The sequence below is a fragment of the Leopardus geoffroyi genome, chromosome B4, assembly GCF_018350155.1.
Source record: "Leopardus geoffroyi isolate Oge1 chromosome B4, O.geoffroyi_Oge1_pat1.0, whole genome shotgun sequence".
NCBI lineage: Eukaryota > Metazoa > Chordata > Mammalia > Carnivora > Felidae > Leopardus > Leopardus geoffroyi.
The window spans coordinates 67,071,443-67,090,865 of record NC_059341.1 but is presented as its reverse complement, the minus strand read 5'-3'; the positions used below and the strand labels follow the sequence as shown (position 1 = coordinate 67,090,865).

Genomic DNA, 19,423 nt, shown 5'->3' with positions numbered 1-19,423 from the left:
TGGGCCAATGTGGATTAATTACAGGTGGAAGGTTTTGTAAGATGTTAGAATTCTTGAGGTACTCATTGGGGAAAAAGCATTATAATTTGTGGGTATTAAAAATTCCCGGGGCTCACTTGACAAATGACTGGGAATTTTTTTTATCCCTTAATCTTTACCCCAAACACTTCATTTCTCTTTTTGTGACTTCCTTTCATGGTTGACAGGCTTTCTTACCAGTTTACAAATATTGAGGGTGGGAGTTGTAAATGTCATATGTAGACTGTGATATGCTCTAGATTGTCCTTCTTGTGATGACATTGAGCATTATAGGTATTGTAGGAAGAGCTTGCCTTATGTCTAGTAACATAACGAAATATTTCAAACTGTTAAACTGTAGTTTAAAAATTTATGTATATGTGTAGAATAATGTAGATGAAAACATTAGCAAATAATTATTACATGTTTTTGTGCCTAGATCTATGCATGTTAGGTTCTAAAGATCTGGTATAGTTTTCATTTCATTTCATTTCACTTATTTTATTTTATTTTTTTAGGTAGTTTTTATCATTTGATGTTTTACTAGCAAGTTTCTTCTAAGAAGAAGGCTAGGAATTAGGAATTTTTTTGTTTTTGTTTTTGTTTTTTGAGAGCAAGCAAGCAAGCGAGCAGGGGCAGGGAGCAGAAGGAGAGAGATAGAGAATCTTTTTTTTCTAAATTTTTTTTAATATTTATTTTTGAGAGAGAGAGAGACAGACAGACAGAACGTGAATGGGGGTGGGGCAGAGACAGAGGGAGGCATAGAATCTGAAGCAGGCTCCAGGCTTTGAGCTGTCGGTACAGAGCCCAACACGGAGCTTGAACCCATGAACCGCGAGATCATGACCTGAGCTGAAGTTAGTCGCTCAACCAGCCGATTGAACCACCCAGGTGCCCTGAGAGGTAGAGAAGCTAAAGCAGGCTCCGTGCTCAGAGATGAGCCTGACTCATGTCTCCATCTCACGACTGTGAGGTCATGACCTGAGACGAAATCGAGAGTCAGACACTTAACTGACTGAGCCACCCAGGGACCCCCAGAAATTATTTTGATGTAGCTTTTGGACAGCTGGAAAAAAATTGTATACATTCATATGTTGTATTTATAAAAAGACATTTATACATTTATTTTTTCATCTTTTATAGTTTGTGTCTTATATGTACAAGGAGTTGGAAATAAAGAATGGAGAGAGGTAAGAATTAAAAAATTTTTAAAAATCATTGTACTGGAAAATATGGTATAAGTTAAAATGTGGTCAAAGTGATACTGTCTTGATTTTAGTTATTTTAAGTGTTCTTCAACCGAAAGATTGGATTTTTTTAATTTATGAAAGTCATCTTTGTGTGTGTGTGTGTGTGTGTGTGTGTGTGTGTGTGTGTGTGCATGTGTTTTATTTTGGAGACCGAAAGAGAGCATGAGTGGGGGAGAGGGGCGGGGGTGGGGTATTGAGAGATTGTTAGGCAGGCTCCATGCGAGGCTTGATCCCATGGGATCATGACCTGAGCTGAAACCGAGAGTTGGAGACTCAACCAACTGAGCCATCAAGGCACCCCGTGTTTTGTTTTTAATAATCCTCAATGTTTGCCTGATTTATGGCCTTCTTATAGAATAGTGTAGCCTTGAAACTTGTCTCTGTCTAAAGTAAATTTAATAGTTGCAATCCTTACACAATTGAAGTCTGGATTTAAGTCTCACTTTTAGAAGTCAACTGCTGATTTTATAAAATATTACTTTAAAGGATTTTAAGTGTGGAGCTTGATATTAACTATCACCTTCTTTTTGCCAGTTAGTAACTTATTGTTTGAAAATGAGGTAGAAACTCAGTTTCCTAATGCAGACCTACTTTGTTTAATGAAATAAAAACAAGGAGGCAGAATTATTTTAGTTAATTTATATGCTAGAGTATCTCTCCTTTCAAATGGAAGGACGATCACTGGAAGAGAGGGGGTGCATATTAAAATAAAAGGCATTTCTATCTGCTTGTAGTTGCTGGTTATCCCAGGAAGTTAGCGCATTGTTTTAATGAGGTTACAGTTTCTGGTGAGATTTCCCTAGTGAGATCTGTGCTATTTGTTGCCATAGATTGCTTTGCGGCCAGCCCTTTTACCAGCGTGTCTCAACTGTGAGATAGAGGATAAGAATAGGTCATTGTAATTTATTCTCAAAACTGGCAGAATAAACCAATTCAAAAATTGCCCCTACTGATAATGGGTCAGTGGGATAGTGAGCACCAGTTTCTCATATTTAGTTGTTGCTAGACATTTCCATGTGATATTTTTCTCAAAGTCTATTTATACAAATGTAAATTTATCAGCTTTACCTTACGGCCACTGCCTCTTTGCTCCACATATAGCTAATGGCATCACCAGCCAAAATATCAAACTGCAATTTTTGCAGTCACTCTTGACTTTTCCTCCCACACCTTTCTTGTTTATCAGTTATCCAGTGGTGTGAATTCTCTTTAATCAAAAAAAAAATCTCAAATGAACCACGTCCTTTATTCATTCAGACCTATGTTATCTTAGTCTTCTCTGTTATAACATTCTCGTGAGTGCATGCTTCTCTCTCATTCCTCTAATTTTTCCTGTGATTATTTTCCTAAGAGATATGCTGTCTCTTGTCATTCACTCTAGAGTTCCCTTTCTCAAAGGCCTGGGGCCATCCAGTGGAACTGCTGACTGACCATAAGAGTCAGGCTAGCTGGGGGTAAGCACTTACTAGGTGTGTTCAGAAAATAACATTACTGGAGGGGCCAATAAAGGAACTGAGATAAACATTCAAAAGGTATGGGACCAGGCATCTGGGCCAGTACAGATCCCTAGTGAAGAGGCTTTTCTATTGCCTACACAATGAGATATGAATTTCTTTCTTACTTTATAAGATCTTTCATAGTAATAATGACTAATATTCTAAGTTGTTTAGATATATTGACTAATTTAGTTTGTACAATAACCTTAAGAGGTAGAGACTATTATAATTCTTATTTTACACATGAGGAAACTAAAGCACAGAAAGCTTAATTGATATTATGAAATCTACCCACTTATAAATACTGGAGTAGGGATTTCAACCCAGGTCATCTGGCTCCAGAGCCCTTGCTATTAGATCACCTTGCTTTGCAGAATCCTTATCTGATCCCAACATTCACATTCTGGTTTTATTGATGGAAGGAAATTCTAGAAATTGATTTTTGGGTTTTATTCTTATTTAAGCTTGACTCTGAATGAAAGACAAATAGGAAAAAGGTCTACTATTTAGGGAAAATAACCATAATAATAAAATAAAACAGAAAACACTATTCTTCTTGTTTATTTTTTCTCCTTGAAGGAGTAAAAAGAGTTAGTAAGAGGGAACAATACTCAAAGGGGGCATAAGAAAAAGTAGAAATTGCAAAAGTGATGAGAAGTAGGACCCAGAATTATCTACTGTGGATAGGAGCAGATGGAGGAAGATGAAGAGAAAGCAGTTAAGAGGCAGTTTCAATAGACAGCATTTAAGAAGAATTAAGTGTTAAAAACTGGAGAATAGTCTGGAACAGTAGAAAGGAAGTGCCAGATGCAGGAGACAAGCATTTAGGAGCTAAAATCCATTGTATTTAACAGCTAATTGAACTTGCTGGATAAAGGAAAGGTGTGAAGGAATTAAATACATTATGTATATTATTAAATCTCCACAAAACCGTGTGAGAAAGTCAGTTTCCTTATTTTGAGAGCCAGTGTGATATAGTGGCTAAGGAAATGCACTTGACCTCTCTGGTTTCTTAATCTGTGATGTGGGAAATGGTAGAGATTCTAGCATATGGTGGTTCAGAGGGTCAAATGTGAACCACTGAAAACAGTGTCTGGCACATAGTAAACGTTATATGATTAAGGATACATGGGGACTCTAAGAGATCAAAAAAACTTTTATAAGGGTAACAAAACTAGTAAGGGGCAGGTCAGTAAATTCCTGCATTATAAAATTCTGTAGAATTCATTGCACAAGCCCAGCTGTTGATGGGAAAATGACCTATGGGATTTACTTGGCCTCAAACCTAATATGAAGCAGTGGTGTTACGCAGCTGCTAAAAGGCTAATGCAATCTGAGGATGCGGTGATGGATGTGCAGCGCTTGCATCAAAGAAGATAATGCTGTTATGTTGAACTACATGAGATTGTCATTTTCGCATGTCAAAAACGGTCGAGTGTTGGCCATTTCATGTGATTCAATCAGATTCTATTGTATTTTGCTCTGGTGGGAGCAAATCTGGAGTGTTACTTCTCAGTCCTCCATTTGAGACCCCCCAAATGCCAACTATGTATTTAAGGAGGGTTACCATCTTGAAGAAAGGGATAGAGGCTATGCCATAGGAATAAAGGAATGTTTAATCTAAAAAATGCAAAGACTCTGACTATTCATAATAAATGTCTTTAAAATCTTAACGTATTTTCATTTAGAAAACGGGAGTACACTTACTTGATGTTGAAACAAACAAGGAGGAAACAAAAAAAATTTGGCTCAAAGATGGAGAGACAGACATTATTTAATCGAATGTGAGGAAGACGTTTGTAACACTTAGAGTATCCCTCGGTGGAATGTATGTGGATATAGTGGAACTGTAGCCACAGTTTCTAGAACTGTATGCTGGCACTAGAGTGGATGTCCTATTTCTGGAAGTATTCAAACAGGCTGGACTAATTCACCAGGAATGAAATTGGTCTCAGTTCTAATTTCCTAACTAGTCTGCTTTTTTATGAGACTGTAGGGTTCAAAAGAGTTTTCTAGTCATTTTATGAGTTCTTCCAATCATCTTTCAAGTATTGAACATTATTTTACAAGATGACAGCAAAAATCACTGTGGTAACTACACTCAAGATATTTGGAATCAGATAAGCAAAACAATATTATAGATACTTTATTAATAAGTTTAAATCCATCCACCCATTTATCAATTTGACATGTTTTTAAGTGCCTGTTATGTGGTTGCAATGGTGGGTAAGATTTTTAAATAGATAGTATTTCTGCCTCAAGGAGCATGTAAAATATGGTAGAATTTTACCAGCAACTTTAGTATATCTATACTATCAATATACTGATTTAGGTATCACAACCATGTCGTAATATAGCAGTTGTGTTTGTATTTGAATTTAGTTATATTCTGGAAAAATACATAGTAATTAGCTATATGATTTTATGTTCTGGGATGAATTATCTTTAGATAGCAAGGATTAATAAAAAAGGAGCTTAAAATATGTTGAAATAAATGCTCCAAATAAAGAGATGGAAAAAAATATTTAAAATTGATCTGTAGTTGAAATCTGCAATTTAAAAATTATATCTGACACTATTAGAATTACCTGCATATCTTATATAAATTCTAATGACTGAATTATCAAAAGCTCTTGAAGTAATTGATCTTTTAAAACTAAAATTATATTTCAGTGCATAACAGTTTTGGAGCTAGAAATGATACTTAAGTGCCATGAATTATGAAAATATGAAAACCTCTTGGTGGCAAGTGGAAACTGCAAAGTATTATCCCTGAGGATGCACACTTAACTTTGAGAGGTTCTGAAAATGTTGCAATTAACTTCTTTGAGTTAAATTTTAGTTATCCATAGGTAATCTATTTTGCGAATTACCTTTTTTTGTAACATTCTTTTTTTTTTTAGACTTTATATATTTATTTACTTTGGGGGCAGGGAGAGAGAGAGAGAGAGAGAGAGAGAGAGAGAGAGAGAGAGAGAGAATCTCAAGCAGGTTCCATGCTGTTGGTGCCAAACCCAACAAGGGGCTCAATCTCAAGAACCATGAAATCATGACCTGAACGGGAATCCAGAGTCCTGTGCTTAACTGAGTGAGCCATTCAGGTACCCCTGTGAATTACTTTTAAATATGTAAAATTATAGAGTTGGTTTCAGATTCTCTAAGTTTGTATGTGATAAAAGAAAGCAAGCCGAAGTTTTTATAATCCGCAGCAATCACAGTTTGGAGGCAAATCTACTGCCACAGGTTGATTACTGTAATTTGACATTGTCTCTGCTTCTGACCCATTCCTCTGACTTTGAATATATATTTATAAATGTATAATATATGTATGTATATGTGTAATATATGTATAATATATGAACACACAAACATATTCAGAAAGGATGAGAATATTGCTCATAGCCCAGCTTAAATGATACTTTACCTATTTGACTTTTCTAAACTTCACAACTAGAATTTCTACCTTGCCCCTTTGAAATTCTGTAATTTCTATATGTTTCTCACGGTCCTTGTCACCTTCTTCTTTATATCACTTTATATCATTCAACAAATATCAGTGTTGTTTTTTTTTTTTTTTTTTTTTTTTTTTTGTGAACATACTGTCTTTGGAATCTCAGCTTCACTTCTTAAGTCAGTGCTCCTTAAAGGTCAATCTCTTGCACAATAGCATTTAGGATAGGGCTTTGTTCTTACAAGGTGCTCAGTTAATATTTGTTAAAAGGATAATTTTGAGGATACCCTCAAACGTAGGCACACACTCAACTCTCATGGTTTCAGAACTTATGAGTTGGAACAACCCCTGTAGATCATTGGGTGTAAAGGTCACATTTTTCATGTGAGAACATTATGTGGTACACTAACTAGTCATGAGCGCTTGCTTGTTCTTTAGCTCCTGATCGTAACTTTAACTATATACTTTGGAATGTGAATTACAGCATCCATTGAAAACATATTTACCTCTTGAAGCTTAGGGATACAAGTTTCATCCTCTCCTTTTTGTTCTATAAAAAGTATTAGACTGAACCATCTAAGGTTATTGATATAGGACTGGCAGCTCCCTACAATCTTTAGGCATGCACTATGGCTAAGCCCCTGAGGGTCCTGTATGGCTACTGACACCACCTTTGCTCTTGGATTCATGCTGCAGAGCAACTGAACATTCTGTTTTGTTTAGTCTTCTTTTCTCTTTTTTAAAAAAGATCTTAAGGACAATATACTGTTGAGCATTCAATCTGCAGAGATTGTATTCTTCTCATTGGCATTTGAAGGATTCTTGTGATACATGTCATGACTTCTTCACTGTGATTGCTTGAGGGGATTGTAATGAAAGACATGTGAGGTTATCTTACAAGAACACTTGCATGGCATACAGTTGAAAGAATTTTGTAGTACCAGTATCTTTGATGGTGTATATAGTCAATCTTATGGCATTATTATTTTAGCAAAAATATTTTGTGTGCCCCTCAGGAAGATACCCTATACACTCATTTGAATTCCCAAGGTCAGCCACACCAGTGTTGGAAAGAGACCTTTGGGCCTTGAAATTTTTCTGTTTAGAAAAGGACATAAAGTAGATTGACAAATATTCCTGGTTACAGATAACTAAAAGCTGTGGCTTAATATAAGTGGTCCATTCTTTATAAGGCTCAGGGAAAGTCGATTAACTCAATGAGTATTCTATGACCCATTGAATAAGAATCATACTTTGATAGAACTTTGCTGATTGATTATTAGTTGAAGAATTAGTAGAATAATTTTGGTCTTGAGTTATTTTTTTCCTGCCATTTATTTTTTATTTTTCCAGCTTTATTAAGATATAATGGACATATAACATTATATAAGTTTAGAGTGTACAATGTAATAATTTGATATTTGCTTATATTGCAAAATGATTATCAAAATAAGGCAAGTTAACACATACATATATCACATCCCATTATATATATTTGTGTGTGTGTGTTACGGTGAGAACTTCAAAAATTGACTCTTAGCAGCTTTCAAATTTACAAAATAGTTCTGTTAACTATCGTCACTATGTATACATTACATTTTCAGAACTTATTCATCTTATAACTGGAAGTTTGTACTCTTTGACCACTTTTGCCTATTCCCACCACCCCTGGCAACCACTAGTCTGTTCTGTTTCTATGAGCTTTGCTTCTTTTAGAGACTACATATAAGTGAGATCATGTAGTATTTGTCTTTCTCTGACTGACTTATTTCACTTAGCATAATATCTTCAGATTTCATCTACGTTGTCTTGCAAATGGCAGAATTAATTTCCTTTTTATTAATGGCTGAATTTCTATTCTTTTTTTAAATATGCTTTTTTTTTAACTAAAATTTTTTTTAATGTTTATTTATTTTAGAGAGAGAGAGAGAGAGAGAGAGAGAGAGAGAAATGAACAGAGCATGAGCAGGGGAGGAGCAGAGATCCCGGGGGGACAGAGGATCCCAAACAGGCTCCATACTGACTGCAGAGAAACCAATGTGGGGCTTGAACCTTTGAACCGCAAGATCATGACCCAAGCTGAAGTTGGACGCTTAACCGACTGAACCACCCTGGCGCCCCTTTAATATACCTTTTTATTGAAATAAAACATACTCAAACCAAAGGGAAAATAATATGGCATAATAATTTGTTACAGTGAGCACATTCATGTAACCACCACCTAGAGCAAGAAATAGAACCTTCCAGCAATCCAGCAATTCTGATTGTGCCCTTCTCTCCTTCCAGATTAAACCACTATCCTGAATTCTAACATTATAGAATAATTTGTTTGACCTCCTTGACTCATATTTTTCGCTTCCCACTCTTGCCTCTGGCAGAAACCACCAATGTGTTCTTTGTACCTGTGAGCTTTTTAAATTTATTTTTTATTTATTTTGTTAATATTCTACAAATAAGTGGGATCATGTAATATATGTCTTTGTCTGACTTATTTACTTAGTATAATGTCCTCATGGTCCATTCATGTTGTCACAAATGGCAGATTTCCTTCTTTTTTTATGGCTGAATAATATTTTACTAAATATAGTAGAATATAGTATAACCCTTTCTTTATCCATTCATTCACTGATGGACACTTAGGTTGTTTCCATCCCTTGGCTATTGTAAATAATGCTGCAATGAACATGGGGATACATGTAATTTTTTGAGTTAGTATTTTTGTTTTCTTTGGATAGATACCCAGAAATGGAATTGCTTACATGATAGTTTTATTTTTAATTTTTCGAGGAACTTCCATACTGTCTTCCACAGTGGCTCCACCAGTTTACATTCCCACCAATAGTGTAAAAGGTTTCTCTTTTTTCCACATCTGCCCCAACACTAGTAATTTCTTATCTTTTTGATAAGAGCCATTCTAACAGGTGTGAGGTGCTATTTCACTATAGTTTTGGTTTGCATTTCCCTGATACTTAGTGATGTAGGGCACCTTTCATGTACCTATTGGCCATCTGTATGCCTTCTTTGGAAAAATGTCTATTCAGATCCTCTGCCTATTTTTTAATTGGATCGTTTTTGTTTTTTTTTTTAACCATTGAGTTATAGGAGTTCTTTATGTATTTTGGTTACTAAACCCTTATCAGATACATGATTTGCAAATATTTTCTCCCATTCAGTAAGTTGCCTTTTCATTTTCTTGATGGTTTCCTTTGCTGTGCAGAAGCTTTTAAATTTGAGACATTTGTTTATTATGCTTTTGTTGCTTTTGCTTCTGTTGTAAGACTGAAAAAAATTATCACCAAGACCATGTTAAATTGCTTACTGCCTATGTTTTCTTCTAGGAGTTTATGGTTTCGGGTCTTAAATTTAAGTCTAATCCATTTTCAATTAGTTTTTGCCTATGGTGTAAGATAATGGTCCAGTTTCATTCTTTTGCATTTGACTGTCCTGTTTTCCCACCATTTACTGAAGAGACTGTCCTTTACTTACTGTTTATTCTTAGTTCCTTTTTTGTGAATTAATTGATATGCATAGTTTTATACTGGTCTCTATTCTGATCTATTTATTTTTGTGTCTGTTTTTATGCCTGTACTATACTGTTTTTATTACTGTAAGTTGGTAATATGATCTGAAATCAGGGATTTTGATATCTCCATTGGTGTGCATGTTTTCATTTTCAGTACACACTATCACATCATTTTCCAGAATTTTCCATGTGTCATTCTCATTGCAAAGCATTCTTGCTAATGCTTTGTATTGCCAGTCTTTTTAATGTTCCATTCTGGTTAATGTGCAAAGATATCTTGTTTGGATTTTAACTTCCTGCTAATTAATGTGGCTGAGCACCCTTTGTCAGGCCTCATGACCATTTGGCTATCTGTTATGAAGTGCATGTTTGTTGTTTTTCCCATTTTCCTGTTGATTTTTAGGAGTTATTTATATCATTGGGATAGGAATTTTTGTTGCGAATATGTCTTGCGAATGTCTTCTTTCCTTTTGCAGCATGATTTTTTACTCTCTGAACTGTGTATTTTGATGAATAGTCTTTAATTTAGGTCAACATAGCAGTCTATTCCTTTATGAGCTATGCTTTTGTTCTGTTAGAGGAAAGTTTCTTATTTGAAGACCATGATGATATTCCCCAGTGTTATAATTCTAGAAGTTTTATTGTTTTAACTTTTATATTTAGATTTACAATTCCTCTGGGATTAATTTTTGGGTATGATTTGAGGTAAAATTTACATTGATTCCATATGGTATCTAATTGACCCAGGAACATTTATTGAAGAAGTTTCCTTTCTCCACTGCACAATCATATTACCATTATCATAAATGAAATGACTGTATACGTGATGGCCTTGTTAGGAGTCTGTTGTGGTATACTCTGCTTAATAACTGTTTTAATAACTAAATCTGATTGTTTGTGCTTTGGAGTCTTTTTTTTTTCCCTTCAAGATTTTCTAGGCCAAAGATTAGCATTTTTTCTTTTTTTTTCCTTGTAAAGGACCAGATGTAAATAAGGGCTGCATAAATATTTTAGGCTAGGTGGCCCTATGGTCTCTCTGGCCATTGTAGCATGAGAACAGCCATGGACAATACATGAATGCTTTATCATGACTTTGCTCCAAAGAATCTTAATTTATTCAGCAGTCAGCAGGCCAGATTTGGCTCAGGGGCTGTAATTTTCTGAATCCTGTTCTAGGATAGTCTTAGGTTTTTACTTTACCACAGAAATTTTGGAATTATTTGCCAGCTTACACACATACATATGCACATATGAGATCTGAGATTGTGTTGAAACTGTAGATCAATTTCAGAGAATTGAAATATGTGAAATAGTATGCCTTACGACCTATGAATATGGATACCCCTCTATTTAAGTTGTCATTAGTTTCTTTTAATATGTGGTAATTTTTTATGTAGAGCTCTTGCACATCTTTAGTTTGATTTTCCTTTAGTGATTCGATATTTTTATTTTAATGTAACTCATCATTTTTCCTTTTTATTTTTTGTGATATAGAAAATATAATTTAGCTTTTGGATAATAACTCTGAAGTGACCTTGCTCAACTTACTAAGAATAGTTTGTGGATTTTTTAAAAATTTCTGCATAAATTATGCTGATCTACACATTAGAATTTTATTTTTTCCTATCTAATCATGATATTTATTGCACTGACAAGTACTTTTTGTACAGTGTTGAATAAAGATGATGATAGGAAGCATCCTTGTTTTGTTCCTGATCTTAAGGGTAAAGTTTTCAGGTATGCATCTATTGAGAGGATTATGTTATTGTTCTTTATTTTGTCAATGTGGTGAATTACATGTTTGGTTTTCAGTTAAATATATTTATGGAATAAAACCAACTGATTACGATGTGTTTCCTTTTAGATATATTGCTTGCTATGTTTTGCTAATATTTATTAGAATTTTGAATTTATGTTGTGATATTGATCTATAAATTTCCTTTCTTGTCATAGACTTCAAAAGTTTATTTAGTTTTGAGAGGGGAGGAAGGGAAGAGAGAGAGAGGGCAGAGGATCCAAAACGGGCTCCACGCTGGTAGCAGCAAGCTTGATGCCAGGCTTGAACTCACAAACTGCGAGATCATGACCTGAACTGAAGTCAGACACACTACCCACTAAGCCACCCAGGCGCCCCTCTTATGATAGACTTTAGAGTTTGTTATTTACGCTTAGGCAAGTCTCATTAATTTACTTGAAAGTATTTCCACTTTTTCTGTTCTCTGAAAGAATATATGAAAGGTTAATCTTATACTTAAATTAAATGTTTGGAAAAATTTGCTGCTAAAGCATTCTTAGCCTGGATATTTCTTTGTGGGGTATTTTAATTTTCAGATTCATTTCCTTACTTTCATATATGTTTACCCAAGGTATCAATTTCCTCTTCTGTCAATTTTGTGTGCTATGTTTTTCCAAGAATTTGTTTTGCTCAAATTCTTGAACTCATTGGTGTAAAGTTTTTTATAATATACTTTTATGATGTGCTTAATTTCTGTGTATTCTATAATGATGCCCTTTTTACTTTCTGATTTTGATAATTTGTATTTTCCCTCTTATTTTCCCCTTGATGCATCTTAGTAGAGGTTTATCAACTTTATTAGTCTTCTCAAAGAATCAATATTTGCCTTTATTGGTTATTTAATATATTGTTTTAAGTTTATTAATTATTGCAATTATCTTTGTTACTCTCCTCACATTGTTGGGGGTTTAATTTGCTGGTCTGTTTCTAAATTCTTCAAGTAGATAACAATATTTATTTTTAGTCATTTTTCTTTTCTACTATATGCAGTTTTAAAAAAAATTAATGTTTATTTAGTTTTGAGAAAGAGAGACAGAGTAAGAAGAGGGGCGGGGCAGGGAGAGAGGGAGATACAGAATATGAAGCAGTTTCCAGGCTCTGAGCTGTCAGCACAGAGCCCCATGTGGGGATCAAACCCATGAACTGTGAGGTTATGACCTGAGTAGAAGACCAGTGCCCCACCGATCGTGCCACCCAAGCTCCCCTCAACTGTATGCATTTTAGGCTACATTTTTTTAATAAGAAGCTTTATATCCAGCAAGTTTGATATGTTGTACTTTTGTTAGCTTTCAGATTCAAACTATTGTTTTTTTTTTAATTTTGAAACTATCTTTAAAAGTTTTTTTGGAAACTATCTTATATTTACAGAAAAGTTGCAAGTATATAAAGAATTTTTTTCCTTTAAACCATTTGAGAATAACTTGCCAATATGATGACCTACAGCACTTAAATACTTCATTGCACAAAGGATGTTCTCCTACATAGCCATAATATAATACTGAGACTTAAGGAATTGACACTGACATGTTTCTACCACCAAATCCTAAAACCCCATTCAGTTCTCAACCAGTTGTCTCAATAATACGTTTTAGAGCAGACAGATTCCATTCAGAATTATGTGTTGCCTTAGTTGTCATTTTTTTAGGTCTCTTTTGATCTTGAATACTTACTCAGTCTTTCCTTAACTTTGATGACCTTGACACTTTTGAAAATGGAATGTCAGCTACTGTATAGAATTTCTCTTATTTTGATTTTGTGTGATATTTTCCTTCATGATGCGACCTTGGATGAAATATCACAGAGGTGATACTGCGTCGCTCTTCTTGTATCCCATCTGGTGGCACAGGATTTTGATTTGTCCCAGTTTGGGTTAGATTATTTTTGATCACTTGATTAAAGTGATGTCTGCTAGCCTTCTCTACCAAAAGTTACTTTCCTTTTTTGTAGTTAATACTTATTTTGGGAGGAGACTCTGGGAATTATGTTGGGAAGGTAGTTAACGAGTGTGTGGTGAGATACTTTTTAAGAGTATATAAATATCTCCTTCCTCATTAAGCTTTTAATTTATTCATTTATTTTATAAGTGTGGACTCATGGCTTCCTCTTTTATTCAATGGAGTTTTACATGTTATACCGTTTATTTTGGGGTTCAAATTTTCATAATTTTGCTAAATGGAAGCACCTTCAAGTTGGCTTCTGTATGTTTTAAAAATGTGCCTTGTCATTCTTTTTTAGCAGTTCCTTCCTTCCTGAGACAAGATGTCTAGGGCTTTTACTCTTTCTCTGGAAATATTTCTTAAATTCTACTTCACATGATATTTGAATAGTTAATCTGGCTCTCTTTTCTTTAAAGTTTGCATAGTTTGTCTTTTTTTCCCCACGATTTACTTTCAATTTTCTTGTGTTTTTGTATTTATAGTGTGTTACTTGTAAGCAGCTGACACTTGGGCTTAAAAATAAATCTACATCAATAATATTTATCTTATTTGAAGTGTTTAGGTTATTTACAGTTAATGGGATTGCCAATATGTTTGGCATATCAAACCTACCATTTAGCTATTTTTTTAACTTTTAAAAATTTTATTCATATGTTTTAAATTCTTTATCTCTCATTTCTTTTCTTCTTTGGATTTGACTAAATTTTTTTTAGCATTACATATTTTTTCCCTTATATTAGCTTGTTAGTTTTACTTTCTTTTACTATTTTTAGGAGTTACCCTAAAGATTTCAACATACCCATGACAATTTCTTGATATTTTAGAATCCGATAAATTAGTTTTGTCACAACTTTCCAGAAAATACTTAGTCCTCAAACACTTTAATATATAATGTGTGTGTATATATATATATGTGTATATATATATATATTTGTGTATATATATACATTATATATATACATATATACACATATATATTATGTATATATACACAAATATATATGTGTGTATATATATACTATATATATAATGTAAACACACAAGATAGTTTATTATTATTTTATATCATCAATATTCTTTTTTATTCTACATATATTTACTCTACTAGGTGCTCTTCATTTCTTCTGCATTTGAAGGTTCCCTTCAAGCATCATTTAAAAAAAAATTTTTTTTTAATGTTTATTTATTTTTGAGACAGAGAGAGACAGAGCATGAACGGGGGAGGGTCAGAGAGAGGGAGACACAGAATCTGAAACAGGCTCCAGGCTCTGAGCTGTCAGCACAGGGCCCGACGCGGGGCTTGAACTCACGGACCGCGAGATCATGACCTGAAACGAAGTCGGCCCCTTAACCGACTGAGCCACCCAGGCGCCCCTCAAGCATCATTTTAATTTCATATGAAGAATTCCCTTTAAAATTTATGTTGGTGCAATTTTGCAGTTGTGTTGTCAGTAATTGTCTCAATGACTACTCTTGTAGAGGGATGTCCTTATTTTGCATTCACTTTTCTCTGTTGCTTTATTGGAAACAAATACAAAAGCAATGCAAAAAATGAAAACCTTGGTGAATTATTAGAAGGCAAACACCCATGTAACCATTAACAAGGTCAAGAAATAGAACTTTGCCAGCACCTCAGAATTTTTTTCCATGAACTTTCCCAATCAGAGTACTCTGTTTTTAAAGAGTAACGGTGAGTGTATTTATGGTTTTTTTATTCAAGTGTGCACTTCTCAACATTACAGTTTGGTCTTGCACACTTCAAAAAATGGTATGTATTTTCTGTGTCTTTTAGTGTACAGCTTTCCCTCCATTCCTTTGTTTTTCTTACAACTTATCTGTTACAGAAACTAGACCATTTGACCTATAGTTCCACAGTCAGGATCTTTTTGACTATATGCTTATGGTGCAGTGCAGTTCATGGGTTTTGTTTTTTCTTTTTTGTTTTTTTGTTTTTTTTGTTTTTGTATTTCTACAATTTAACAGATTATGTCAGAAAGTTGATCAGACATGGGTTCAGTTCCTTTAGCAAATTTGTAGGTGATGGCGTGAACTTTCAGTAGGAAGCAAATGATCTCTTGTTTTTGGTCTTTTTTGATGTTAGCACCCATTGATTCTTAGTGCCTTGGTTTTTGTTCTTTTTCTACTTGTTAGTTGGAGTGATGTTGTATTCTATTAACATTAGCAGATCATATTGACATTGCATACTTTATTTTCTCCCTTTTAGCCCTAATTTAGTCTTAGTTCTATAAGTAGTGCTCACCACCACTCCGTATGTCAATATCTCTGTAGTAATTTTGGTTATCTAAAGCTCATTCTCTAATAGATTCTTTGGAAGAGCTCATGGGAGCAATATTTATTATTCTTTTTTTGTGTGTCAAGAACAATTTGTGTGCTTTGAATATATAGAACATAAAATTTTTTATTACAGTTTCTTTCCTTAAGTATATTTATTAAATGTTACTCATTTTCTTTTGTCATAAGGCATTTCTGTCAAAAATTCTAAAGAAAAACTAATTTTATCATTCTTTAAGCCACATGCTAATGAATTAGAGTTTTTTATACTTGCCTGTTCCTTGCTATGATTTTCTTCTTTGTGGGCTTCTCTTATTTTATGATAGGCCCACTTTGCCTCTGTTCAGTATTTGTTACTTTCTTCTCATTTTCTTTTTTTTTCCATTTCTTTTTGATTCTTAAAAACAAAACTATTTTTTTTTCCAATTTCTGTTAAGGCTTTATCTATTGTGATGACTCTTGGGTCCTTACTAGTTTATTCCGTTTCTAAAATGCTGTTTAATTTATTTTCTCTTTATTTCCTCTTTGATTTATATCACCTCCTTTCTCAGTACCACTAATTCTGGTTTATGCAATTCTTTTAGGACTGTATTTGTTTTAGCTCTGTTTGAAATACTACATTATAGTTTTGGTTTGGTTTTTGATTATATCTTTTGCCATACTTTCATTTCCTGTAGAGATATTTATTATTCTGCTCTCTAATCTCTCTCTCTCTTTTTTAATGATAACATTGTAATTGAGCCTTGACACCTTTAATTTTCTTGAAATTTTAAAGAAACCTGGGTTCAGATAGCCCTTCTAACTTCACTAGGGTCCTACTTCTGTTCAGTTGTGCAGTCTTCAAAAGTATGGCTCATTGTTGCTGAGATTTCCTGGCTTTGCTTCTCTCTCCATTTTTATGTGGACTTGCTCTTTTCTGTGTCACTGCTTGTTCCAGATAAAAGTTGGGATCATGTTAATTCACTTCTTTTCTCTAGCATTGGGCCTTTCAGCACTAGGATATCCTTGCATCTCTGCAATAACATCCAACAATACATTTGTGTATTTGTCTACCATTTCTGGTTCTCCACTCGAATGCTGGTCTGTTTTAAGTGACTCCATTAGAGCTGGAAGCATGTCTTCATGCCTGATAATAATTGCTGAATATCATATAAGAACAATTAGAGACATACTTGAGGTGTTGGATGATTTTTTGTTTCTCCAGAGTTGGTTTACTTTTCTTCTGGGGAGATAACTAGACTAGGAAAAATTTATTTTAATTCAATATTAGATTTGATTCACTCTGAGCTGAGATTCATTCTTCTTCAGGGTTTCTCTTCTGATTCGTCCTTATTCCTTGGTGCAGCCTCTTGGAGCCCCAACTCAAAGCCTTTGTTACCTTATTTAAGAAAAAACACTTAAACATGTGGAAAGAAAGCATGAACATGCATATAACCCCTTTGGAGATTTTTAAAAACTCCATTGTCTCCCCTAGTTTGATGAGATTGCTGAAATCAGTTTGGTTGGTGTCTTTTTCAAATACAGGGCCCCTCTTTTGGCATCTCTTTTCTCTGGGTTTTTGGTTCCACGTGTATAATTTTTTATCAGCTCTCTGCTGCCTCCAAAAAGATTATTTTAATATTTTGTCTGATTTCTTTAGCTGTCCTCAGTGGAAAAGTTAGTCTTAAGCAACCTAATTTGCCATTGGCAGAAGCAAAAGTTTGTTCTGATCACTTTTGAATGAAAATAATTCCCAGACTTAGCTTTGCAGTGTTTCTGTTTTCTTGCTAAGTTCTCAAAAAAGATAAAGTGAATAAAACTCACAAAAACAAACACACTGAGAATTTAAGAATTTCAGCATTGAAACCATGCTTGAAAGTCTATCTTACACAATAGTTTTAGGAAGAAGAGAAAATTAAAACATAGGAATTATTCCTTTGGGGGATTTTTAAGATAATGATCAGTAGTTTTGAGTATATGAAATTAATAATTATCTACTTTCTAATGAATGTGAATAAACAACATTTATTGTACATCTGTGTGTAGAACTGCTTTTAAATATTCAAAGACTTCAGGGTTAGTGTGAATACATTTTCAAGTTTATTTTCAATTGAATTTAGGTAATAACCCAACTCAGACAATCTAATTTAAAATAATTGGGTAGATTAAAATAATAATCTACTCAATTCATTTAAAAATATTTTGCCTCATAAATGAAAATCTAACTGATAATATGATAAAAATTAACCCATATTTCCCAATAAGGACCTCTCAGATAAATTGAGTCCATTTTTTTTTTCTCTTCAGATGGTAAAACATGTCACTAATCACAGAATTAATGGCAAGCAATGACATGGTTATCAGTTTCTTGAAATACGGTTATTTTTTAGAGTATGATTTCATCTTAAAATGTTTTAACTAAGGTTTTAAAGTACTATAATTTAAAAAATTGATGGAGTTAATGTCCTTTCTATATTTTATGTGTAACCATTATAGAGAGGTGATCAGGGTGTCTTTTTTTCTTGTTGTTGGCTAATGATTTATGTTCATTCCTAAAATCAGAAGATCCTAAAAAGTGAATAAAAGCCACGTATGTGCAATACACTTTTTTAACCAAGAATATTTTCTCTGTGTGTTTATTTACTTTCTTATCTACATCTATAACTACATCTCAATGATGTATAATAATATAAGACCTAGGTAAAGCCTTCAGATTTCCTACTTGTCTTTTTATACTTAAGTGACTTTCAGATCTTTGATCTGTTAAAAAAGAAAAGAAAAGAAAAGGAAAGGAAAGGAAAGTCTTGTATGATGAGATACACAAGAAGACTATATCTCTTTCCATCAGAGGAAGAGGTCCATGGATTTTCTGGTAATCCAAGTGTTTAACGTACAAGAGGAAATGGATACAAATGGTGGTAGTAGTGTGTGTGTGTGTGTGTGTGTGTGTGTGTGTGTGTGTGTGTTGTATACTTTATGCAGGGTGGATATGTATAGTCCTAAACTGAGCTTTTTAAATTGAATTTATCTTAATAGTCTCTTTGCAATACTCAGTTTCTCTAGTCTTCCTGTCTGCTTTCTGGAGACTATGCTCTGTATATCACCACCACTGAGATTTAATTCTAATCTAATAACCAAATTACAGATGTGCACTAGTCCAGATGACCTTTTTCCTTCATCACTTTTTCTTTATTTGACAAATGAACATGAACTAGGTGGCTGTTTTGGACCTTCACAATATATTAAATCTTCCTGAATATTTTTCTCAAAACAAAGGTCACCTGCTTGGTGCTATAAATAGATGAATGTTCTTCTGATACTCCTCCCTTGGAGCATTTTAACAATTAGCTGATTTAGAAATCAGGAGTATTTCCAGTCTATCATTTTCTGCAGGATTTGTTCCTAAATTGGAAAAGTAGGTATTTATCTGATTAGCTCAAGCATAAAACAAAGGAAAACTTTTCAAAAACTTGTTTTTTTTTTTTTTTGGTTAAAGTTTTACAAGAAACAATGTTTTATCTTCCAACAAAATTAAGTTTATCTACTTTTTTCAAATGACTGAAAACTTTCACACTTGCAGAGGAGAATAACATTTTTTCTCACATTTTCCTAATTATAAGGTGATGAAACTTAATACTGTATAATTATGTAAAAGTGCTTGACTGTCTCGTATTTGCGTATG

At 33.8% G+C, this 19,423-nt stretch overlaps 1 protein-coding gene across 2 annotated transcripts in view; it reads left to right on the top strand.

Moving 5' to 3' along the window:
- CPNE8 (copine 8) overlaps window positions 1-19,423 on the top strand; it is a 236,797-nt gene that overhangs the window by 32,000 nt on the left and 185,374 nt on the right. For both annotated transcript variants that reach the window (XM_045467285.1, XM_045467287.1), the window contains exon 3: window positions 1,162-1,208. In XM_045467285.1, coding sequence (XP_045323241.1) covers window positions 1,162-1,208 — 47 coding nt within the window. The remainder of the gene's footprint in view (window positions 1-1,161; window positions 1,209-19,423) is intronic.